Source organism: Microcaecilia unicolor, chromosome 8, assembly GCF_901765095.1.
Source record: "Microcaecilia unicolor chromosome 8, aMicUni1.1, whole genome shotgun sequence".
NCBI classification, from domain to species: Eukaryota; Metazoa; Chordata; class Amphibia; order Gymnophiona; family Siphonopidae; genus Microcaecilia; species Microcaecilia unicolor.
Window position 1 is genome coordinate 37,208,496 of NC_044038.1, and position 26,589 is coordinate 37,235,084.

The window sequence follows — 26,589 nt, forward strand, 5'->3', positions numbered from 1 at the left end:
TGACAGTCAACCAGGAAGCCAAGTACAGCAGATCAGTTTACTAGTGTACACTTGTGGTAAATTATTAGAGACCTTAAGAAGCTCTTTAGTGCTGTTAATAGTTGTAATAGTAATATTCAGAAAATAGGACTTCTTACAGACAGGATTACCTGTTTTTACTTCTTAAATGTACAATTCCAGGTTTTCTCTATCAACAAGCAAGATACATGCAGTCACACAAGCCTTCCAGTAAGCCACAAAGGCCACCTTCACCAGTGGTCATTTATTTATTTATAGCATTTATACCCCGCTCTTTCCCGCTCGATAGCAGTCTCAGTGCGGCTTACAATGTCTAGGTACATACCTAGTATCACAGGGATAGCACATTTTAAGGGTACGAAGTATCACAGAGGTACTACAATGTATGGGTAAAAAGTATCATTAGGATAATACAGTTTTATAGAGAAGGATAAAAGGAAGAGATGTGAGGGAAGGATTGAGGCATGTTTAATGTTAGTGGTGTGGGTTAGAGTCATAACTTAAGTTGGGTTGTTTGGGTAGGCTTGTTTGAAGAGGTATGTTTTCAGCATCTTTCGGAAGCATAGGTGTTCGTTTGTTGTTCGAATGAATCTTGGTGTGGTGTTCCAAAGTTGGCTGCCTATAACTGAGAAGTTGGATGCATAGTAGGTTGTGTATTTGAGACCTTTGCAATTAGGCAGGTGAAGATTGAGATATGTTCGAGAGGATTTGGACCTGTTCCTGGCTGGAAGGTCGATTAAATTGGTCATGTAATTTGGAGATTCTCCGTGGAGGATCTTGTGGATCAGTGTGTGGACTTTGAAGTTTATTCGTTCTTTAATGGGGAGCCAGTGGAAGTACTTGAAAATACTTTTAAAACAAATAGGAGGAAATATTTTTTCACTCAAAGCTCTGGAACTTGTTGCTTGAGGATGTAGTAATAGTAATTAGCATTTGGACAAGTTTCTGCAGGAAAAGTCCATAGTATGTTATTGAGATAGACATGGGGGAAGCCACTGTCTGCCCTGGGATTGGTAGCATGGAATGGTGCGACTAATTGGGTTTCTGTCAGATACTTGTGACCTGGATTGGCCACTGTTGGAAGCAGGATACTGGGCTAGATGGACCATTGGTCTGACCCAGTATGGCCAATCTTATGTTCTCTGTTAAAGGAGGTAGCTGATCTAAAGCCTATGGCAAGGTAGCATGATTCTTCTGCCATGGATGTGCTACATATAAATGAATGCCCAAATGGCCAGCAAGCCATAGTACAGTTCTTCTGCTCTGCTTGGAGACCACTAGTGGAAATCTCATTTATGTGTACACAGTGGTGTGCTGGAGCCGGCTCGAACCAGCTCGCAAGAGCCAGTTGTTATCTTTTCCAAAGTTTTGCAAGCGGGTTGTTAAAACGGGAACCCAGCGCTGCCTGCAGTGATTGCAGCAGGCTCTCTCCAGCCAGCCCCGGGTCCTTCCCTCTGCTGCAACTTCTGTTGCAGTCGGAAAGACCCAGTAGAAGGAAAGAGTTAGAGCGGATGGAGGGAGCCTGATGTGTCCTACCTCCATCTGCAGCTTTACCCTCGGAGAAACCACAGGAGGGAAAGAAGGGAGGAAAGAGAAAGTGAGAGGTAAGAAGAGAGAGAGAATCAGACAAGGATAGAGAGGAAGTCAGCACTGAGTTCCCTGATTCGTTCCCCCCCCCCCCCCCCCCCCCCCCCCCCCACCCATGATGGGTTTTGTGTGTGCAGCAGTCCTCTTAAGTGCATGGGAGTGTCTCCCCTTTGCTTGCCTGGTTTTACAGCCCTGAATCCAGCCCAGGACAGGAGGGCAAGCAGCTGATGCAAAAGGAGGCAGCCTGTGGGAGAGGAGCAGCAGGGAGTCCTACCAGACTGCAGAAAGGGCAAAGCCAGGTGTTTACTGCTTGGGCTGCTGGTTCAGGGCTTTGCATTCACCTTGGCAGAGGCTGAATAGACTCTCCAGTGCCTCAGATACTGTTGCATGGTGGAGGCCATGCAGATTAGGGAACATTTCTAATGGCTATCCTGGGGGGGGGGGAAGGGTGGTCAGTAGCACTCTGATGATGCAAACCCATCTCCAGAAATTATGGCCCTAGAAATCTGTCTGGCTCCCTCCAATATGGGAAAATAGCAAGATAGGTGGGGCTCCCTCTTTCTTGGTGCAAGAGAGATGTGCAGGGAAAGTTTGTCCCAAATAGGATTGGGGCTCTGTGGAAAATTTCCCTTCCGATTTGCTTCCCACAAGTACCTGTTGTTTCCTGCTCTCACTGTCTTCTATTTCTTTTGATGTCTATTTTACATATTATGATCTGTGAGGCCAGGATTGTACTGCTGTAGAAAGAAAATGCCTATGTTGAAGTTTTAGGTGTTTGAAGGGCTAGTGGTTAAAGATAGCTGGCAAATGTTTTATTGATCACATGTAATATATGCATATTTAGTAGTCTTTAAAAGAAGAGGTGCCCTTGTTCATAAAGTGTGCCAGGGTTTGTGCATTTATGTTGAAGTGTCAGATTTTTGTCGGATTCTGTGAGGAAAAGATGAGGGAGATTAATGTGTACCTGTGTAGGTGTGTTATGGTTTCTCTCACCCCGAAAAGGAACATCTCAGTTGGTGTATCAGGAGCTGTTCCATTTGGGGGTGACAGAATTTGGGTGTCTGTATTGGGCAGGGATGCTAGGGGTTGAGTGGTTGAGGATGGCGCATGGTATCAGGATTTGTATGCGAATCTGTATATCAAGATTTTTGTTATTTGTGTTGGGGTGTAAACCAGTGGTGTGCTGGAGCTGGTTGTTAAATGTTTAAAGATCTTGCGAGCCGGTTGTTCTGCACGGCGAGCTGGCTCCGGTAAACGAGGTAAGCATGGCAGGAAGACGCCACAAGCCATGCTTACCCCGCTTACCTCACCTCCCACAGCCCTCGTTTGCCTGCGCCCGGCCCGCGCCACCCTGGGGGGGGGGGGGGGTTAAATCTTTTTTATTACATCCGTCGAAGCGGCTGCGTCATTGAATGCCCTGCCCATCTCTAGCCTTCCCTTCGTGAGTTCGATTGGAACCTGGGATCATTTAATTTTTTTTTCCTGGAGAGAGTAATGCATTGCTCCCCCCCCCCCCCCAGGCTCTCTCCCCAGCTATAGCCAGCTCTGCAATTTGGGGGGGTGCAGAGGTGGACGAGGGGCGCAGAGGTGGTATGGGGGGGGGGGGGCGCGCAGAGGTGGACTGGGAAGAGAGCCTGTTGTTACCAGCACACCACTGTGTGTACACCATGTTTCCAGTAAAGTTGTGCACCCTGTAGCATGTTTGAAAATATTTTATGAGATCTTATATCAGAGAGGGGGTCAATTCATAATGTCAGAACTTGAATTATAGGGGAAAAGTATTCTTAGAACATATTTCCTTTTGTCTAATTTGTTAGAGTTAAATGAAAGAAGTTCTTTACATTGTGAAATATGGATACTCAGAATTATTATAATTATTATTATTATTTTTTGGCTTGGCAGTTTTCTGCTGATCTTATGGGCTCCTAGATCAATCAAAACTAGACTGCCAGGTCTTAGAATAGAGCATCAGTGGGATTTGAACCCTGGCTTCCTTTAATCTCAGCCCACAGCTGTAACCACTAGGGTGCACCTCCATTCCAGTTTCATTGAAAATTGATAGAAACCCCGATTGTTATAGAACAGATTTACTTGCCCCATTGACTTTAATGAAAGCTAATCGATCAAATCATTTGGTATTTGAAAACAAACTGAATGAGTGATCTGGAAACGAACCAAGATGAACATTTTTACCATGCATATCCCTAGTCTCTGGAGAACAGAAATAAGCATTTCCCATTATCACATCTCTGTCTTTCTTGCACACTTTTTTCTGTTTTTCAGTATTTGTTCTACATTTTTCTCTTTCAAATGGCTCTTGGTGAGTCAGTGAGAAACCAGGAAGGGTTCATACACCTGGCAGAGTTTCTCAGTTCAGTCCATTCTACTGCTGCTTATCTGATGTTGTGGGTACGTGAGCTTTGGGTGTCGTCATTTTGGGTACCCGGTCAAAATAGCCCCGACAAAAAGGCTCGAAACAAAAATCTCCTGACATAACAGCCACTGTCAAAAGGGCCGATCAGGCTGCCCAGAATATGGCACTGCATTTTATTCCTAACTAGTAAAAAAGGCCCGTTTCTGACACAAATGAAACGGGCGCTAGCAAGGTTTTCCTTGGAGTGTGTATGTTTGGGAGAGTGTATGTGAGAGTGACTGTTTGAGAGTCAGAGTGAAAGTGTGAGTGTGTGAGAGAGAGAGTGAGTCTGGGTGTGAGTGTGTTTGTGAGAGAGTGTGTGTGAGAATGAGAGTGTGTGCAAGTGTGTATGTGAGACACAGTGTGAGAGAGTGTGTGTGTGTGGGCAAGAGAGAGAGTGTGTGTGAGACACAGATTCTCTGTGAGAGTGAGTGTATGACACCAAGCGAGTGTGTGAGTGACTGTGTGGCACATAGAGAGTGAATGTGATACAGTGTGAGACAGAGTGTGTGAGAGTGAGAGTCAGAAAGACATTGTATATGAGAGAGAGAGTGTGAGCCGTGCCCTCCCAATCCATGGCCATCTGTCCCCTGCCCCCTCCATTCATCCTTTTCCAGCAATTCCCCTCTGTCCCTGAGCCCTGCCCTCCCAATCCATGGCCATCCATGTTTGTCTGTCACCTGCCCCCTCCATTCATCCCTATCCAGCATTTCCCCTCTCTGCCTGAGGCCTGCCCTGCAATCCATATCCATCCATGGCCATCTGTCCCCTCCATTCATCCCTATGCAGCAATTCCCCTCTCCCTGAGTCCTGCCCTTCCAATCCATGCTCCTCTGTCACCTGGCCCCTCCATTTTTCCCTATCCAGCATTTCCCCTCTCTGCCTGAGGCCTGCTCTGCAATCCATATCCATCCATGCCCATCTGTCCCCTCCATTCATCCCTATCCAGCAATTCCCCTCTCCCTGAGTCCTGCCCTTCCAATCCATGCCCATCCATGCTCCTCTGTCACCTGGCCCCTCCATTTTTCCCTATCCAGCATTTCCCCTCTCTGCCTGAGGCCTGCTCTGCAATCCATATCCATCCATGCCCACCTGTCCCCTCCATTCATCCCTATCCAGCAATTCCCCTCTCCCTGAGTCCTGCCCTTCCAATCCATGCTCATCTGTCACCTGGCCCCTCCATTTTTCCCTATCCAGCAATTTCCCTCTGTCCCCTGCCCCCTCCATTCATCCATTTCCAGTAATTCCCCTCTCTCCCTGTGCCCTGTCCTCCTAATCCATACCCATCCATGCTCCTCTGTCCCCTGCCGCCTCCATTCATCCTTTTCCAGCAAGTCCCCTCTCGCCCTTCCATGACCCCCCCCCCCCTCGCATCCATGCTACTCTCTTCCCATGTCCCAGCCTGGCCCGCCCTCTTCTCCCCCCCCCTTCGCATCCATGCCTCGCATCCATGCCCCCCCACCCCTTCGCATCCATGCACCCACCACCCCTTCGCATCCATGCATCCCTTTTTTTTTTTTTTATTCTTTTTAACTTTACCTCCGTGGCGGTTCGTGCAGCGAAGCGTCAGGGAAGGAGGCGGCGCTCCCGACGTCTAGCTTTCCCTTCGCTGTGTTCCGCCTTATTTTGAAGGCGGAACACAGCGAAGGGAAGGCTAGACGTCGGGAGCGCCGCCTCCTTCCCTGACGTTTCGCTTCCCGATTTGTTTGTTTTTTTCGCGAGGGCGGGGCAGACACGGCTGGCTGGCTTGAAGGCTTCACACCACGAATCCACGAACCCTACAGCTTCAGTGACGTCAGATGGCTTCAGGGCTTCAGGGCTTCACAGAACGTTGTCCTCATTAGAACGTTCACGGTGCGTTTTATTATATTAGATAATCTTAGCTTGCCAAACAGGATAAGATTGGTAAGACTATGAAACTGATGTCAATGTTGTTTTGGTTTGTTTTTTTAATTTAACATGTTGATGGAAGAATAGTTTCAATAAACAGCAGAACAGATCATGAATATCAGTTGGTAGCTATATAATTTTGTTTATATATGCTTTATACAATGCAGTGCTGGTAGGAGCCTTTATCAGTGAAGATTTCACTTGTAGTTTATCATCCTTTTTTGTGATGTGTTTTTTAGGGGGTTATTTTGTGGTAGGGGCCATTTTATCAAGGGCTGTTTTGTTAGGGGCTGATAAGCTATTTTGTTACAAAGTTGTTTTGTCAGGGCTATTATGTCGAGGTGCCATCATTTTGGCACCTTTGGGCCCCACTGTTTGAGGGCCCATGACTTTTGGGCACCCAGACAGTAGCACCTAAAAGGCCTCTCTCCGTCTCGCAAATCACAGGCACCCAAACAGTGACACCAAAATGATGTACCCAAAGCTCACATATCCTAGCAAAGTAAGTATTATTATTACTGGCTACTTTATTTTAATATCTTATGTTTTAAATCTGATTTGTTATTGTCTCCTTTTTTTCATTATTGTGATTATATTACAGGAGATTTCATAAGTCCCAGAGCTCCAGAAAATCAACAGCTTTAAAATCCTAAAGGGAAATCCCCTTTTTGAACATGCAGATTGTTTGTCATAGTTTCTTTAACATTATATAACACTCACCCCCTGGAACATAAACACACTATAATGTAATACCCTGTTCTCCCTTTTTGTTTTCTTTTTTTCTGCCATTGTAGTCGTGCAAAAGATGTAGAAATGCCAGCTAGGCCACCGGTTCACTTCTTCTCCCCGAGATCTCCAGTGATTGATCTCTTCCGGGGGCAGCTGGACTATGCAGAGCACATTCGCCAGGACTCCGAGATCACCCTCTTTTTCCTCTACGCACCCTGGTGCGGCCAGTCGATTGCCACAAGGCAGGAGATTGAACATGTGGCCAGCAGGCTGGCGGACCAGGTAAGAGCTTCAGCTGCAGACTTACTTCCATACCCTCATTTGGGTAGTGATTTGTGCAGCTGAAATGACATGCACAGTGTAGAAAGAATGTGTGTAAACCAGGCTCCATGCATTAAAAGTGTGCATTTTCCTTGCTGCATCCGAAATTGGTAAGAACTGCTTTATTATGAACTAGTAAAACATGCCCGTTTCTGACACAAATGAAACGGGTGCTAGCAAGGTTCTCAGAGTTCCAGCTTGGCCCCCGCCCCCCTCCCTCCCTCTCCTCCCCTCCCCTCTGAGTTCCATGCCCCCCTCTCCTCCGAGTTCCAGGCCCCCTCCCTCTCCTCCCCTCCTCTCTGAGTTCCATGCCCCCCTCTCCTCCGAGTTCCAGGCCCCCCTCTCTTCTCCGAGTTCCAGACCCCCGTGCCTCCCTCCCTCTCTCTCTCTCCCCTCTGAGTGGCAGCCCGACCTGCGTTGCCCGCCCTCTTCTTCCAGTCCTCCGCCTGCCCCTCGCCTTCCTGCATGCCGGCCTGAATTTAAAAGTTCTTACCTCTGGGTCCGGCGGCAGCAGTGAAAGTCGAGCAGGCACAGCGCTTCAGCCTGCCTTCCCTTCTGTCTCAGCTCTGCCTCTGGACCCGCCCTCATTTTCTGGAGGGGGCGGGCCTGGAACTCGGAGGAGAGGGGGGGACCTGGAAATCAGAGGACAGGGGGGAGGGGAGGTGATTCTCCCACGATTGTATCCTCACCTCCAACATTCTGTGGCTGGCTGGTGCTGGTTTCCCTTCCCTTTCATTGATCCACCCTCTGACATCATTACGTTCAGAGGCGAGGGCGGACCAATGGGAATTGTGTTACGAACCCAGGCATCCAGACGTAGAATGTTGGAGGTGCAAATTATTATATAGGAGGATGTGTAGAGTTAATATACAGACATATATCCTTTTAGCAGTTTAACTCAAATATTATTTGTTCAACTGCCCTCAGCTGTGACTTCTGTACCAGGAAGCTGCTTGGGTATTTATAAGTCAGAGTCTTCCAAGGGGTTGATGGGAAGCCTAAAAAAGAGCAGTTGTCCTGATATATAACACCACAAATAATGGGGAAAAATAGCTTTTGTTGTAAAATATTTTCTTCTTTTTGGAACGTGTAAGGACATGTTTTGACTCTTAACAGGTTCAAAAGGAAGCTTTTGAATCCAGATGACATAGGAGTCAGTATAGGGCTGAAGTTCTGTCAGGAGGATGCAGCTTAATTAGGAACACTTTTCACTGATCCTGGCCCCGTGATAGCTGTTTTAGTGACATGGAGATAATGCCTTCTATCGTTACTTATCGCCTTCCTCTAATAAGAGCAGAGAGATGAATGTCTGTGTTTCTCTTGAGCCAGAAAGCTGACTTGATTTCTCCATTTGTAGTTCTGTTCTTTTACAGCAGCTTCAGTACTACCTGAAACACAGCTGCTTTCTAGATTTCTCCTGCAAGCAGTGTGTTAAAGGTGCATGTAAAGTAGTTACAAATGTTTTGAAAGAAATTCATCCAGAGAGACATAGATCTAGCAAGAGGAAAAGAGTCAGGGGTTGTAGAAGGCTAAGGCACATTTCCATACAGTCTGTGGCTGTCTAAAGATAAAGGTTAAAAAGTGATTGGAAAACTTAAACTACAAATTCATTGCAAAATATCCATTTTGGCACATTCCTGACATTCTTGAGCAATCTGCATCAGAAAAAGTGGATTTATTAGGCAATTTCACCTATCGTAGGCTGTGCTAAAGGATTTTGATGCTTACCTTATATATGTGTTTTTCATTTATTAGGTTTTATTAACTGACATTAGGAAGAAATTCAGTCAAGGCTCAGATCATTTTTCTTTTCTCATTTTTCAAAGTGTTCATTTTGGAATAAGTCTATTTACCCACAAGCATTGTACCAGATTTCAAAGAGAAAGTCCATTCATATTTCATAACTTTCCACAGGTTTAAGCAGGGCCAATGTTATGGGGTCCCAGGGCAACCGCCCTGTTTGTACTGTCCCACCTCCTTCCTCATTTTCAGATCACATAGACTTAATCCCCAGCATGTGTAACACCTGCCATGGACTTTCTGCTTCTGTGCTTGTAAATTTTCTTCAGAAGATAGCACATATTTGAAAATACAAAGTATGTGTGTTCTTTTCTGATTCCACCCAAAACTTGTTCCTGAGAGATTGCCCCCAAATTCAGCTAAATATATGCATACTTGTATGTGTGTGTGTACTTCCATGTTGTTGTTCAAGTCCCATGCATAACTAAAGTTTTGAGCATAAGTTTCAGCTTAGTTTGGACTAAGTGGAAAAGTAGTCTGACGGTTACAGCAGTGGACTAAAAACCAGTGAAGCCAGGGTTCAAATCTCACTGACACTCCTTGTGATCCTGGGCGAGTCACTTAACTCTCAAGTAGAAATTTAAGATTGTAAGCCCTCCAAGCTGTACCTGGATGTAACTTGCCTTGAGCTATAATTGACAAGGCGTGAGCCAGTTTCAGTTATTAATAAGAACCAAATTAGAAAGAGGAGGTGACTGTTTTTGTGGGTTTCATGTTCTTGGTGCTGTGAAATATGGCCATTTGTTTTTTATTGTAGTTTATCAGTATTCTGCCCCTGACAGCTGACAATCTTGTTTCCAGGTGTTGTTTGTGGCAGTTAATTGCTGGTGGAACCAGGGGAAGTGCAGGAAGCAGAAAAGCTTTTTTTATTTCCCCGTGATCTACTTATACCATAAGAGGTAAGGAACAAACACTGTGTTTGGCTGCTGGGTCCTGCTTTTCTAGATAAAGTATACTCGATGCTGGAGTCCGCTCTTTGCAGTCTGTCTGCTTCTTATTTTGCTTGACCTGTTTGTTTCTAAGGAGTCACTGTTGGACTTGCTGAAATTGGAGTGTGAGATTACATGGCAGAACTTTAGCTTTACGTCTGGGGCACTGGAGTGAAGAGGCCCATGTTGAAGCAGTAGTCTTGGTTCCGTCCACTGAGCTGCTGCAGCTTCAATTTGCAGTGCTGAGTTCTAGGTTCTGCCTTGGTCCTGGCTTCCTTGCAGGCTGTGTAAATACCTGTTGAAGAGAACTATGTGTTCCTAGGAGCTGGTGTATGATGTTGAGTTGGACTGATCCTTTTTTTGGGTTCGGTGATGTATCAGCTTGCAGAGATTCCAGTGTTCTTTTATTTTGCAGATCTGTGCTTTTGCATCAGACTTGTCGATAAACATCAGCCATTGTGAGGAATTCATGACCCAGGATAATGTGACTCATCAGGTCTTGACAAATTTTCTTTGAATATTAGGAACATGCCCCAAAATTTAAGAGCCATTTGGGAGACTGCTCTTCTCGTTGTCTCCACCAAAATTGAAGAACAGGATGGGGGAAAGGGAGACAGATCCTCTCCAAGGTTTTCTGCATTTCCTTTAGAGCCTGATTTACTAAGGTTGTTTTCCCATTCCACGTCTAAGGAAAAAGAAAGCTTAATAAAGATGGTCCTTAATGCAGTGCTGCAGGCCACTGACAGAAACACACAGCCAGCATCCCCCCTACCCTGCCATCACCTGGCCTCAATTTCTCATTACCCTATTCTGTTGTCAACCAGTCTCTCATATTTTCCCACCTTATTTGTCACCCTGATTCTCTCTCTCTCTCTCCCCCCCCCCCCCCCACCTTGTTTTGGCATTATTCAGTCTCTTGCTCATAGTTTCCCCTATCCCACCATCTTCCTTGTCCCCAGGTGGCTACCCCTCCCATCTAGCCCCCACCACCCTGGAAGTCAGTCAGCCCTCTCCCCTCTAGCTAGTTCTCACCATCCAGGAAATGAAACGGGCGCTAGCAAGGTTTTTGTCGGAGTGTGTAAGTTTCAGAGTGTGTGTGAGAGTGACTGTGTGAGAGAGAGTGAATGTGCGAGTGTGTGTGTGTGATAGAGAAAGAGTGAGACTGGGTGCGAGTGTGTGCATGAGAGAGAGAGAGTGTGTGTGTGTGAGAATCAGAGTGTGTGCCAGGGGCCCCTCCCTCCTCCCTCCCAGTTGCAGGGTCCCCCCTCCGTCCGGGTTCCAGAGTCATCCCTCCGTCCGAGTTCCAGGGTTATCCCCCCCTCCCTCCCTCCCTGTTCCAGGGTCCCCACCCCAAAAACATTTTGTCCTTTACCTGTTAAGACGCAGTTTTTCCAGTAGAAACAGGTTTAGACATGTTTCAGATGGAAGAAGACAAAAAGAACGACAATGTGGATGTGCCTGGTTTGAGTGTATGGGAATGACAGCTGTGTTGGGGAGAGGAAATAGAGATTAACCAATGGGCTTCCTTGCTTACAGTGTAGTTCATTGGCGTCCTGCAGCATGGCCTCGGGGGGGAGGGGGGGGGTGTGTAGGGGTGATGGGTGCTGACTTTGGAGCGCGAGGCGTGGGTGTTGGTGAGTGGCGCTGCCTTTTTTATTTTTGTGGGGGGGTGCGGTGGCGACGACCTGTTTGGGGGGGGGAGTGGAGGGTGGAGCAGCGGGAGGTACAACTCTGGGGAGGGGGTGGAGGGTGGAGCACTGTGTGGTGAGCGGCGCTTCCTTGTTTTATTTATTTATTTTGGGCGGTTGCAACGATCTGTGGGGGGGGGGAGTGGAGGGTGGAGCAGTGTGTATTGTGACCTCGGGTGGGAGCGTGGCAACATGTTGGGGGGGTGGAGACTTTGGGGGGGCATGGGTGTGGGTGAGCGGTTGTAGTGGTTTTCATCGATGTGTGGCCTGCCCTCGTCTCAAAAGTGATGACGTTTGGGGTGCGGAGCGATGTGATTGGTTGAGTGCCATAGCTCCGCCCTCGACATCATAACGTTTTACGCGTGGGCGGGGCCAACAGTCATGGGTGAATTGTGGTTTCACCACCATGCATTTAGAACGTTGGGACTTGTGGAGGCTTCATAGAACATTGGAGGTGCGTTTTATATAGAGAGATATAAACACTATGTCCAGAAAAAAGTGAGCCCTCTAAACATTTTGCAATAAAAAACCTCGAACCTGCACCGAATTAATTAGAATTTTATGTGCACAAAGTGACATCTATTTGTGTCACCGACACCAAATCACATAAGAATCTCTTGTCCTGTTTAAGAGATTTTTATTTTTTGCAAACTGCTGTCACAAATCTCAGTTTCCGACACGACTTAATTACTTACTTGCTGACATCATCTGTGATGTCATTGTGCATTGATAAACAAACAAAATATTGTTTAAAGAAGATTAAGTTTTAATTAAAATGCTCAAAGTTGAAAAAGGATACAATGCTAAAAAATAAGATTTAAACATTCGGACTCTGTTCAGGTTGACATTAACTGTGTTTGAAACTCTTAACTTTTGGGCAGTGTTATTTAAAATTTGACATCTCGGTAAGGTTAAGGTGGATTTATATGAAACCACACAACATTGTTTGAAATAGATGTCACTTTGTGCACGTAAAATTTTAATTAATTTGGTGCAGGTTTGCAGTTGTTGTAAAATGTTTAGGGGGCTCAATTTTTTCCGGACACAGTGTTTACGTATATGTATATATGTATATAGATATAAATATAAATATATATATATATATATATATATATATATATATATATACACACACACACAGTAGTAAAAAAGGCCCGTTTCTGACACAAATGAAACGGGCGCTAGCAAGGTTTTCCTCAGAGTGTGTATGCTTGAGAGAGTGTATGTGAGAGTGACTGTGTGTGAGAGAGAGAGTGATTGTGCGAGTGTGTCTGTGAGAGAGAGAGTGTGTGTGTGTGTGAGAATGAGAGTGTGTGCAAGTGCGTATTTGAGACACAGTGTGAGAGAGAGTGTGTTTCACACGCAGTGTGTGCGAGAGAGAGAGTGTGTGTGAGACACAAACCGTTTGTGAGACTAACAAGCATATTTTCAAAGCACTTAGCCTTCCAAAGTGCTTTGAAAATATGCCTGTAAGTGTATGAGACCGAGAGTGTGTGAGTGACTGTGTGACTCATAGAGAATGAATGTGATAAGTGTGACACATAGAGTGTGTGAGAGAGAGAAAATGTGTGAGAGAGAGAGAGAGTGTGTGTGTGTGTGACAGAGATACCTCCTCCCTCTCTCTGGTGTCAGCCCCCCCCCCCCCCCCTCTCTCTGGTGTCTGAGCGTTACTGTGCAGGACGCTGAGCTCTGGCTGTGCTTCAAGGAACTGACCAATCCTATTTAATAGAATGCACCTCCAACATTCTGACGCCGAGAAACCTCGTGTGGTTGGTCACTTCTGCTTGTGACGAACCCGGAAGTACGTGATGTCAATTCAGGAGATGGATACAGAGAGCAGGAATGCCTCAGCCATGCAGTCAGTTTCAGAATGTTGGAGGTGCGTTTTATTTTATAGGATATATTTTAGGGCTGTACATTTAACGTGTTAATAACGCGATTAATTCATTAAATGTTTAACTCATGTTAACATTTTTAACACAAGTTAACACCTCTCTCTCCCCCACCTGTAAACATCCAGCATTGCTCTGCCTGCACTTCTTCTTTCTTCTTTGGCACACTCCTCTCCTCTGCAGCTCCTTCTGCCTGCTCCTTCTCACGGCCACTGCACTCAAAGAACACTATGTGTCACCCAGCTCCAAGCCTCTCTCTGAAACAGGAAGTTCTGTCAAAGGAGGCGGAACTTCCTGTTATAGAGAGGCTTCGGCACCAGCGACACAGCAGTATCCTTTCACTGCAGTGGCTGAGAGGAGCAGGGAGATGGAGTTGCAGAGGAGTGGGGGGCTGCTGGAGAGGTAAGAAGAGTTTGCACTGCCAGCAGAAAAAAGGGAGAAAGATAGGGAGAGGGGGAGAGTGGGCGGCAACGGCAGCAGAAAGAGAAGAGCCAGAGATGCGGGGGAGGAGGGGGCAATGGCAGGAGAAAGAGGTGAAGAGTGAGTGATGCAGGGGAGGGGCGGTGGCAGCAGCAGCAGAAAGAGAAGAGTGAGAGATTCGGGGAAGGAGGGGGCGACAGTGGGAAAAACAAGAGCCAGAGATCGAGGCGGAGGGGCGGCTGCAGCAGCGGGAGAAATAGGAATATCCCCAGAGTTGCGGAGGAGGAGGGGACCAAGGCAGGAGAAAGAGACGAGCGAAAGATGCAGGGTAATGAGGTGCTAGAGAGAGAGATGTGCCAGAGAAGTAAGAAGAGGTGCCAGGAGAAAAAAAAATGGAGAGAGAGAAAGAAAGATGGAGGACCTCGGGGGGGGGGGGGGGCGGGGGGGAGACAGATGCTAGAAATAGGGGGTGGAAGAATCAAAGAAGGGAGATGGTGCCCATAGAAGAGAGGGGAGAAAAAAGAGAAGGAAAAAATGGTAATTATGGATGGAGGGAAGGGAGGAGATAGTGCCAAGGAGAGGGAGATGAGAGGAGATGGAATCAAAGTTATTGGATGAATTTTAGGATCAATTAAAAAAAAAAAGAAGTAAACTATGGGACTCATTTTCAAAGCACAGACTTACAAAGTTCCATAGGGACTTTGCAAGTCTAAGTGCTTTGAAAATACGCCTCCATATATACATGCTAAATTTATTTCAGCTGTTTTACATTTGGATCATGCGATTAATCCCGGAATTAAAACACACACACACACACACACGACATTACATTATAGTTTATATTCTGCCATCACCAATACAGTTCATGGTGGATCATATATTAGTCATACGTTACTGAGAAACATACTCAGATTGATCGATCAGTCTAGATATAAATAGATATGTAGTAATTTGTGCACAAAAAAAATGTATAAGGATAGCCTCAAGAAAAACATGGGGGTTAATCTATAACGTCCTGTGCAAAAGAAATATAGAAAAAATTGAGACAAAAGTGTGAAGATGCATATCAAAAGAATCATGAACCATATTTGTACTTGGTGCATACTTTTTGTAGTCATAATTTGCAGATGGTTATAAAACTGCTCATTTCCCCCCCTTTTTACAAAGCCACGCAGTAATGCCAACACAGCCCATTCACTTTAAATGGGCTGTGTTGGCATCACCGCACCGGCAGCCGCTAGCACAGCTTTGTAAAAGGGGAGATTTATTTGCAGAATGAAAGTAGTATATCTAGAAAATAGGGCATGTCTGCCTGGGCTCAGGAATAACCTACAAAACAGATGGGCAAGCGGTCTGCTAGACCCTGTAAAATGGAAGATGAAGAAACAGACGCGGTGGAAGATGAACTCACAAGTCTTTATTGTAGAGAGCAGGTAAAAGAATGCCCAACATGGCCGTGTTTCGCCCAGCAGTGCTGCTTCAGGGGCGATATAATACTAATAAACATGTAAAAAATATAAGTTAAACGAAATATATCACTAACTATAAACAAATAATTAAAACAATATTATTATAAAATTGAAATAAAATGAATGCTTAAACTGGTCAATAAATACATACTAAAATATTATAAATACATATAAAAAGAATCTGGAAACCAGTTACGATGTCCTTACATAACTGTACATCGATCAATATTTATGTAAATTAAAAACATAGACTTAAAACATCGAAAAATCGAGCAAAAAAGCTCAGGAATATTCAGTTGTTGTCTATTGAGCAATAAAAGGGCAGTCCATTATACAGAGAATTCCAGTAATCGAGGAGGCTACCTGTACATTGCATTAGGATACAGCCCAGCAGTGTGAAGGCCACATCTGAGATAGAACTTGGCACTGCCCGCTTCCAACTTTGGAAAAAGTCCTAAGGGTAGATATCACAGGGGACCAGACACGTATGTACAAATACCTGTTTGCTATTCTTGCAAACACTTTGTATTTCATCTTGCATTGCAGTGTCATCATCCTCATCGGTTGATGACAGAGCCGCAAGGGTCTCTTTCAGTACTTAAGCCCTAGTCATCTGTTTTATTATCAACTGGCACAGATGGATTTAAATAATTTCCTGAAAAGATAATTGTTAATCTAGACGTGCCAGATAGCTGTGTGTGGGAGGAGTGCGTCTGAAATGTGGTGGTTGGTCAATCAATCACTAACTAACAGAAACTGGTAGCCAAAGCATTTCTTATGATTTTAAAACATATCTGTCACTGCTACCCTAGGCTACATTTTTAGCCACCTTGTAAGACAAACAGGTGTTCCAAAATTCTTTACAACTGGCCACTGGAATTCTACCATGGTGAATGTGTACATGAGCTGGTGAACTCTGTGAGCAGTATCTTGTATTCCATAAAAGAAGGCATCCAAAGAGTGAGGCTGAGTAGTTCTCTCTGCTCAACTGAGCCTGACATAGTGCCCGTATTTAAAACATCTGCAAACTTAGTAGTAATATGCATAGAAACTTCTTGTTTGTAGGTGATCCATCTCTTCCCCCCCCCCCCCCTGTTTGATTTAAGAGAATTGGGGGGAGGCAACCACCCCATCTTTTACAATTTGAAAAGCTGAGTTTCATTTCACTATGTAAGATGAGAGATGTGAGCGGGGTTGTTGAAATATTTTGATATTGGGGTTGGCTGTATCTTGAAGCAAATACACTCTTCAGAAATTCATTTTATTTTCTCAGAAGTTTTGTAGATGGGTTTTTTGACTAAGGGCCCTGTTTATTTATTTTTGTTACATTTGTACCCCACGCTTTCCCACTCATGGCAGGCTCAATGCGGCTTACATGGGGCAATGAAGGGTTAAGTGACTTGCCCAGAGTCACAAGGAGCTGCCCGTGCCTGAAGTGGGAATCGAACTCAGTTCCTCAGTTCCCCAGGACCAAAGTCCACCACCCTAATCACTAGCCCACTCCTCCACTGTTGCTACTATTTGAGATTGAAGTCGGCCCTTGCAGATCACCAATGTGGCCGCGCAGGCTTCTGCTTCTGTGAGTCTGACGTCCTGCACGTACGTGCAGGACGTCAGACTCACAGAAACAGAAGCCTGCGCAGCCTTCTACATGGAATGTTGCTAGTGGAATAGCAACATTCCATGTAGAATCTCCAATAGTAGCAACATTCCATTTAGAATCTCCAATAGTATCTATTTTATTTTTGTTACATTTGTACCCTGTGCTTTCCCCACTCATGGCAGGCTCAATGCGGCTTACATGGGGCAATGGAGGGTTAAGTGACTTGCCCAGAGTCACAAGGAGCTGCCTGTGCCTGAAGTGCGAATCGAACTCAGTTCCTCAGGACCAAAGTCCACCACCCTAACCACTAGGCCATTCCTCCGCTCTACTAAGCCGTGGTAGCATTTCTAGCATGCACTAAAATTAGTGTGTGCTAAACACTAGAGTCGCCCATATGATCCTATGGGGGACCTAGCATTTAACATGTCCTAATCAGTGCACGTTAAAAACGCTAATGCGCCCTTAGCGCTGCTTAGTAAACAGGGCCCTAAGTATTTTGTGCTTTTTTTTGTAATTGCTTATGCTCTCTGTGGTAGAATATCTGTTGGTGGACCTTAATATGGTGGAGAGTTTATTTAGGGAAAGAGAAAAGGATTTAACTTACGCCTATTTAGTAGTAGCTCAACGCGAGTTATATTCAGGTACACTAGGTATTTTCCTGTCCCTAGAGGGCTCAGAATCATGTTTTGTACCTGAGGCATTGGAGGATTAAGTGACTTGCCCAAGATCACAAAGAGCAACAGTGGGATTTGAAGCTGGGCTTCCCTGGTTCTCAGCCCACTGTTCCGACCATTAAGCTATTCCTAATTTTAAGACCTTGTAGTGTCAATTTATTACAAAATATATAATAATAATACTGTATATGAAATGTATTTTTTATAACGTGTACACTTATTCGGTTCTATGTAACACAATCCTCTGATTCAGTATCCATTCTTAAGTTTGAATCCAGGGCATTCAAGTGATTTGCTCAAGTTCACACAGTGGAAAGAAAGGGAGTGCTCTCCATCATGCTACATCACCAACACCATAAAGCATGCAGCCCGCAAATCCAAATAGTGTTAGACTCTGAACCTTCAAGAATTTACTGTCTAGAGCTAGGCAGAGCCCTAGTGGCAGTTCTTGTGGGATTTTTATGTTCTCTTCTCTTGGTTGTTCTTACACTAGCTTTGGCCCCATCGAGTACAAAGGCCCAATGACTGCTGCATACATTGAAAAGTTTGTTCGCCGAGTGATGACGCCACTTCTTTACATCTCATCTCGATCAAGACTGCGAGATTTCCTTGCAAACTATGAGGTACCTCTCCTTTCCTTTTGTCAGGCGCTTCGTGTCATCTCAAAGAGTTTGGTGTATAAATGGATTAAACCGGAGCCATCCATTGTAAGGTAGCAGAGCATCTCCTCAAAGCCTCGGAAATCTGGCACCTCTATGAAATTACTGTAGCCTCTGGCAGTCAGAAGTAAGAGGAAAACCAGGCCTTTATCATGTTATCAACGTACCATGTCCTCTCCAAAACTCGTAATCATCTCCTATTCTAGGACAGATGAGAATAAACCTTGGTTTCATTGCTATGTCCGGGGACCCTTGATAACTTATCAAACCTTGATGAAGTTTATTATACTTGTTTGCATTTGCTATACAACCCTTTGTTGGACCATCAGAGTGGATTCCAGTTACAAATCAAAATTATGGAAAGAAAAGGAAACACAATTTATAAATTGATGTCCAAGTAGGAAAAAAGAAAACAAAAAAGCCAAAAGAAATTTTGGAACAAATAAAATACAATTCAGCTTAAGATACAATGTCGTCACCAGCCCCACTAGCCAAATGCCAGGGAAAAGTAGTATGTTTTAAAATTCTATCTTAAATATTTTAAAAGAGCTCTCTATTCGAACATATTTGGGAACTGCATTCCGTAAAAGTGGTTACAGGCTATATAATACAGAATGGTACATGTCTTCCAACATAGCTTAATTTATTTTCCTGGGGCTTCAGTACTCTAGTAGAACTATATAGAATGAGTCAAGTTGAAAGACCATGGAATAAGACCCATGGTACAAGTCTTAAATACTAGGCTAATTACCTTGAATTTTATTCTGTACTTGATGGATAACCAGTGGTTACAGTCAGAAATGACGTGACATGTTCTTTTTACATAGTGACTCAGTTTATTAGCTATATTTTGAATAAGTTGTCATCTGTTGAGCAATGAAAGGGGCTGGCCATTGAAGGAGAATTACAAAATCAAGCATTATAATTTAGTGCTCCAAAATACTTCCACACTGGAGTTGGGTAAGGATATATTGTGTGGGTTGAAGTAGCTATGGACGGTTCAGGTGAATTTTCGAAGTAAGAAGTGATACTGTATCTGGCAAGGAGTTTTTTTTTGTTTGTTTGTTTTCTTTTTTGTTTATGGGTTTTTTTGTTTTTGCATTTCATTGTATTTGGAATCAAATGAATTGGCTCCCGATAACCTTTCTTTTTTGGTTCTCACACGCAGAGAGCTGTGAGGCAGTCTCAGAATGTATAGAGTCCTGCTCTTATTCAGTGTAAACAGTTATGTAGTACTGACTAAAAGGTGCCTGGGTGGACTTCCCAGTCGCTGATTCTTTACGTTTCTTGATTCTAGCGAACCACTCTTTCCGGCTCTCTTTTGACCACCTGCAGGGGTTGTACTCTAGAACCAGTATCTCAATCAAGCACCAGAGCAAAAAGAATTCAGATTCTGGTGCTCAGCAGAAGAATAGTTTGTGGAGGAAAAGTGGGCATCTTATCCATCTCTTATTTCGCCGGTGTAGAGGGGGTTCTCCGAGGACAAGCAGGCTGCTTGTTCTCACTGATGGGTGACGTCCTCGGCAGCCCCTCCAATCGGAATCTTCCTAGCAAAGACCTTTGCTAGCTCTCGCGCGCCCGCGCGCACCGCGCATGCGCAGCCGTCTTCCCGCCCGAAACCGGCTCGAGCCGGCCAGTCTTCTTTCGTCCGCACTCGGTACGGCTGTGTTTTTGTCGTGTCGAGCCCCGGAGAGTCGACCTCGCGCGTCCGTTATCTTAATCGACGTGTTTTTTCTTCGGAAAAGTTGTATTTTCGTTCGGAAAGTGCTCCGAAAACCCCCTTGGGTTTCGTTTGCCCCTTCCCGTATTTCCAGTTTTGCCCCGGTAAGTTTTCTTTCGTCGTCGGGGTAGGCCTCTTTTCGGCCTCGGTCGAGATTTTTTCTCCCTTAAAGTTTTGGTGCTCCAAATTCGTCATTTCGGATTTTGACTTCGCCGGCGTGATTTTTCCGCCCATGACATCGAAGCCTTCCAGCGGCTTCAAGAAGTGCGCCCGGGTAATCTCGCTCACTGATAGGCACTCTTCGTGTCTTCAGTGTCTGGGGGCCGAGCACCGTCCCCAGAACTGTAGTCTGTGTTCCTTGTTACAAAGGCGGACTCAAGTGGCGAGATTAGCCCAGTGGAACGTTTTGTTCTCGGGCTCTTCGTCGGCATCGGCACCGGGGTCATCGTGTGCATCGACGTCATCAGCGTCCAGACCTTCATCCTTGGCTGCCAGTGCATCGAGGCATCGGCCCTCTGCATCGGCGCCGAGACATCGGATAGCTGCATCAACGTCGGTGGTACCGGGACCTCGTCTCCTGATGTCGTCGGACGGTGGTGCATCGAGTGGAGTGCAGGTGAGGGCTGTCCATTCCCCTGCTGGTGGCGGTGAGCCCTCGGGTGGGTCTCCTCCTACCCTGAGGGCTCCTGCGGTACAGCCCCCCCGAGATCGACCCTCTTCGGTCTCGGCCCCGAGGAAGCGACGGATGGATTCTACGTCCTCCTCGTCGGTGCCGGGGAGCTCCGGTGACATGCTTCGGAAGAAGTCGAAGAAGCATCGACACCGGTCCCCTCCCCGCGTCGGCACCGAGAGCTCTGGGTCGCCGAGGGATTCGGCACCCAGCAGGCATCGGCACCGAGAGGACCGCTCACTCTCTGTTCAAGAGGTGTCGATGCGCTCCACTCTGGACAGCCCGGAACAGCCTCCACGCCCGGAACAGGTTCTGACGTCGACGCCTGCATCGACCTCTATGCCTTTCTCTGCAGCCGCTCTGAACGAGAGCCTCCGGGCCGTTCTCCCAGAGATTCTGGGAGAGCTGTTGCGCCCTACCCCTCCGGTACCGGCGGTGCTTGCGCCTCCGGTACCGTCGAGCGTGGCGCCGGCTGGCCCATCGCCCGGGGTGAGGTCCCCGACGTCGGTACCGCGTGCGGTGCCGACTGCGGCCACCTCCCAGGAGGGCTCCCCGACTACGTCGGCAGGAGGGAGCTTCGCCGATGCGGGCGAGGGAGTCTACCTCTCGACGCCCCCATCGTGGACGTGGCTCCACGGAGTCGAGCCGGGCGCGGTTGCAGACGCAGGTCCGTGAACTTGTGTCTGACACCGAGGGTGAGGCCTCGTGGGAGGAAGAAGAAGATCCCAGATATTTCTCTGACGAGGAGTCTGAGGGTCTTCCTTCTGATCCCACTCCCTCTCCTGAAAGACAGCTTTCTCCTCCCGAGAGTCTGTCTTTTGCTTCCTTTGTCCGGGAGATGTCTACGGCCATCCCCTTCCCGGTGGTTGTGGAGGACGAGCCCAGGGCTGAAATGTTTGAGCTCCTGGACTATCCTTCTCCACCTAAGGAAGCGTCCACTGTTCCCCTGCACCATGTCCTCAAAAAGACATTGCTGGCGAACTGGACCAAGCCTTTAACTAATCCCCACATCCCCAAGAAGATCGAGTCCCAGTACCGGATCCATGGGGACCCAGAGCTGATGCGCACTCAGTTGCCTCACGACTCTGGAGTTGTGGATCTGGCCCTAAAGAAGGCTAAGAGTTCTAGGGAGCATGCTTCGGCGCCCCCGGGCAAAGACTCTAGAACCTTAGACTCCTTTGGGAGGAAGGCCTACCATTCCTCTATGCTCGTGGCCAAAATTCAGTCTTACCAGCTCTACACGAGCATACACATGCGGAATAATGTGCGACAGTTGGCGGGCTTGGTTGATGCTCTTCCCCCTGAGCAAGCCAAGCCTTTTCAGGAGGTGGTCAGGCAGCTGAAGGCGTGCAGAAAATTCCTGGCCAGAGGAGTTTATGACACTTTTGATGTTGCGTCCAGGGCCGCTGCTCAAGGTGTGGTGATGCGCAGGCTCTCATGGCTGCGTGCCGCCGACCTGGAGAATAGAATCCAGCAGCGGATTGCGGACTCGCCTTGCCGTGCGGACAACATTTTTGGAGAAAAAGTCGAGCAGGTGGTAGAGTCTCTCCACCAGCGGGACACCGCATTCGACAAGTTCTCCCGCCGGCAGCCTTCAGCTTCTACCTCTACAGGTAGACGATTTTTCGGGGGAAGGAAGACTGTTCCCTATACTTCTGGTAAGCGTAGGTACAATCCTCCTTCCCGACAGCCTGCGGCCCAGGCTAAGCCCCAGCGCGCTCGCTCTCGTCAGCAGCGTGCGCCTCAGCAAGGCCCCGCGGCTCCCCAGCAAAAGCAAGAGGCGAGCTTTTGACTGGCTCCAGCAGAGCATAGCCGACATCCAAGTGTCAGTGCCGGGCGACCTGCCAGTCGGAGGGAGGTTGAAAGCTTTTCACCAAAGGTGGCCTCTCATAACCTCCGATCAGTGGGTTCTGCAAATAGTCCGGCAAGGATACACCCTCAATTTGGCCTCCAAACCTCCAAATTGTCCACCGGGAGCTCAGTCTTACAGCTTCCAGCACAAGCAGGTACTTGCAGAGGAACTCTCCGCCCTTCTCAGCGCCAATGCGGTCGAGCCCGTGCCATCCGGGCAAGAAGGGCTGGGATTCTATTCCAGGTACTTCCTTGTGGAAAAGAAAACAGGGGGGATGCGTCCCATCCTAGACCTAAGGGCCCTGAACAAATATCTCGTAAAAGAAAAGTTCAGGATGCTTTCCCTGGGCACCCTTCTCCCCATGATTCAGCAAAACGATTGGCTATGCTCTCTGGACTTGAAGGATGCCTACACACACATCCCGATACTGCCAGCTCACAGACAGTATCTGCGATTTCAGTTGGGCACACGCCACTTCCAGTACTGTGTGCTACCCTTTGGGCTCGCCTCTGCGCCCAGGGTGTTCACAAAGTGCCTAGCTGTGGTAGCAGCGGCGCTTCGCAGGCTGGGGGTGCACGTGTTCCCATATCTCGACGACTGGCTGGTGAAGAACACATCCGAGGCAGGAGCCCTGCAGTCCATGCAGATGACTATTCGCCTCCTGGAGCTACTGGGGTTTGTGATAAATTATCCAAAGTCCCATCTTCTCCCAGTGCAGAAACTCGAATTCATAGGAGCTCTGCTGGATTCTCGGACGGCTCGCGCCTATCTCCCAGAGGCGAGAGCCAACAACTTGTTGTCCCTCGTCTCGCGGGTGCGAGCGTCCCGGCAGATCACAGCTCGGCAGATGTTGAGATTGCTGGGCCACATGGCCTCCACAGTTCATGTGACTCCCATGGCCCGTCTTCACATGAGATCTGCTCAATGGACCCTAGCCTCCCAGTGGTATCAGGCTGCTGGGGGTCTAGAAGACGTGATCCACCTGTCCACGAGTTTTCTCGAATCCCTGTATTGGTGGACAATCTGGTCCAATTTGACTCTGGGACGTCCTTTCCAAATTCCTCAGCCACAAAAAGTGCTGACAACGGATGCGTCTCTCCTGGGATTGGGAGCTCATGTCGATGGGCTTCACACCCAAGGAAGCTGGTCCCTCCAGGAACGCGGTCTACAGATCAATCTCCTGGAGTTGCGAGCGATCTGGAACGCTCTGAAGGCTTTCAGAGATCGGCTGTCCCATCAAATTATCCAAATTCAGACAGACAACCAGGTTGCCATGTACTATGTCAACAAGCAGGGGGGCACCGGATCTCGCCCCCTGTGTCAGGAAGCCGTCAGCATGTGGCTTTGGGCTCGCCGTCTCGGCATGGTACTCCAAGCCACATATCTGGCAGGCGTAAACAACAGTCTGGCCGACAGACTGAGCCGGATTATGCAACCTCACGAGTGGTCGCTCAACTCCAGAGTGGTGCGCCAGATCTTCCAAGCGTGGGGCACCCCCTTGGTGGATCTCTTCGCATCTCGAGTGAACCACAAAGTCCCTCAGTTCTGTTCCAGGCTTCAGGCCCCCGGCAGACTAGCATCGGATGCCTTCCTCCTGGATTGGGGGGAGGGCCTGCTGTATGCTTATCCTCCCATCCCTCTGGTGGGGAAGACTTTGTTGAAACTCAAGCAAGACCGAGGCACCATGATTCTGATTGCTCCTTTTTGGCCGCGTCAGATCTGGTTCCCCCTTCTTCTGGAGTTATCCTCCGAAGAACCGTGGAGATTGGAGTGTTTTCCGACCCTCATCACGCAGGACGAAGGGGCTCTTCTGCATCCCAGCCTCCGGTCCCTGGCTCTCACGGCCTGGATGTTGAGAGCGTAGACTTTGCCTCTTTGGGTCTGTCAGAGGGTGTCTCCCGCATCTTGCTTGCTTCCAGGAAAGATTCCACTAAGAGGAGTTACTTCTTTCTGTGGAGGAGGTTTGCCGTCTGGTGTGACAGCAAGGCCCTAGCTCCTCGCTCTTGTCCTACACAGACCCTGCTTGAATACCTTCTGCACTTGTCTGAGTCTGGTCTCAAGACCAACTCTGTAAGAGTTCACCTTAACGCAATCAGTGCATACCATTACCATGTGGAAGGTAAGCCGATCTCAGGACAGCCTTTAGTTGTTCGCTTCATGAGAGGTTTGCTTTTGTCAAAGCCCCCTGTCAAGCCTCCTACAGTGTCATGGGATCTCAATGTCGTTCTCACCCAGCTGATGAAACCTCCTTTTGAGCCACTGAATTCCTGCCATCCGAAGTACTTGACCTGGAAGGTCATTTTCTTGGTGGCAGTTACTTCAGCTCGTAGAGTCAGTGAGCTTCAGGCCCTGGTAGCCCAGGCCCCTTACACCAAATTTCATCATAACAGAGTAGTCCTCCGCACTCACCCTAAGTTCTTGCCAAAGGTCGTGTCGGAGTTCCATCTGAACCAGTCAATTGTCTTGCCAACATTCTTTCCCCGTCCTCATTCCTGCCCTGCTGAACGTCAGCTGCACACATTGGACTGCAAGAGAGCATTGGCCTTCTATCTGGAGCGGACACAGCCCCACAGACAGTCCGCCCAATTGTTTGTTTCTTTTGATCCCAATAGGAGGGGAGTGGCTGTAGGGAAACGCACCATATCCAATTGGCTAGCAGATTGCATTTCCTTCACTTACGCCCAGGCGGGGCTGGCTCTTGAGGGTCATGTCACGGCTCATAATGTTAGAGCCATGGCTGCGTCGGTAGCCCACTTGAAGTCAGCCTCTATTGAAGAAATTTGCAAAGCTGCGACGTGGTCTTCTGTCCACACATTCACATCTCATTACTGCCTGCAGCAGGATACCCGACGCGACAGTCGGTTCGGGCAGTCAGTTCTTCAGAACCTGTTTGGGCTTTAGGATCCAACTCCACCCCCCGAGGGCCCTGTTTGTTCTGTTCCAGGCTGCACTCTCAGTTAGTTGGTAAATTTTTTAGGTCAATCTCAGTTATGTCCTCGCCGTTGCGAGGCCCAATTGACCATGGTTGTTGTTTTGAGTGAGCCTGGGGGCTAGGGATACCCCATCAGTGAGAACAAGCAGCCTGCTTGTCCTCGGAGAAAGCGAATGCTACATACCTGTAGAAGGTATTCTCCGAGGACAGCAGGCTGATTGTTCTCACAAACCCGCCCGCCTCCCCTTTGGAGTTGAGTCTTCCCTTGAAGTGTATTGTCTTGCTACATACTGGACTGGCCGGCTCGAGCCGGTTTCGGGCGGGAAGATGGCCGCGCATGCGCGGTGCGCGCGAGAGCTAGCAAAGGTCTTTGCTAGGAAGATTCCGATTGGAGGGGCTGCCGAGGACGTCACCCATCAGTGAGAACAATCAGCCTGCTGTCCTCGGAGAATACCTTCTACAGGTATGTAGCATTCGCTTTGTGGTAGTGATTTTCCCAAAATAAAAATAAACATTTCATTTTGTTTTTAGACAGATACATTAATACTGTAATACAACAAAATGCAGTTGACTGTGTAGTTCCACAGCTGACATTTTGACTGACATTGTGTTGAGCTACTGCTTTAAGGCAATTTGACAGTGAATGTGGTTTATGTTCAGGAGCACAGGATGAGAAACTGCATTCATTGAAGAACTGTTGAAACATTGATGTATTTGATCATCATAATGAATTCTATTAAAACTAAATGTAGACTTCTTGAAAGCAGTAAGATATATATATATTTTTATGTTTAAACTTTTTTATTATCAAAAGGCACAATACAATGCAACTTGGAGGCTTCATACAACAAAGTTCAGTTTTCCAATCAGCATTGCAATAACATTATATCTGCTTCATTCACTGATTCCCATTTTTCTATTCCCCCCTCCCCCTCAACCCCCTCCCCTCCTTATATCATTATTGTCCACAATTGTTAAAAGAAAGTCATAACACATTAACAATATAACACAACTTTTGCTTTGGCAAATATACAATTGTTAATCTACCATTGTTAATATATATATATTTTTATTTAACACTTTTATGATATAGCAAAAGAAACAGTCGTCAATCTCAGGGTATGACCTTAGACATATAAGATATATATCAGTCCCAAGGAGGAGGTGGTCCAGTGAGACCTGTTAATGACTTTTTCCCATCTATGAATCCTGCCTTAATGGTAACCCATGTTGATAACTTCCCCCCTTAGACTCTGGTTTTCTTGTATCTTAGCCCATTGCTGTAACCATCACAACTCTTCAACTACCTGGAGTTTCTCCCCC

General features: G+C 47.1%; 1 protein-coding gene across 3 annotated transcripts in view; it reads left to right on the top strand.

Annotated features, from left to right (window-relative positions):
• Positions 1-26,589, top strand: part of TXNDC11 (thioredoxin domain containing 11) — a 148,068-nt gene that overhangs the window by 16,630 nt on the left and 104,849 nt on the right. Inside the window, exons 2-4 of one of the 3 annotated variants that reach the window (XM_030211582.1) lie at positions 6,703-6,919; positions 9,560-9,657; positions 17,927-18,056. In XM_030211582.1, coding sequence (XP_030067442.1) covers positions 6,703-6,919; positions 9,560-9,657; positions 17,927-18,056 — 445 coding nt within the window. Of the gene's footprint in view, positions 1-6,702; positions 6,920-9,559; positions 9,658-17,926; positions 18,057-26,589 lie in introns of those variants that run through there. The other 2 variants (XM_030211584.1, XM_030211583.1) reach the window with 2 other exon arrangements.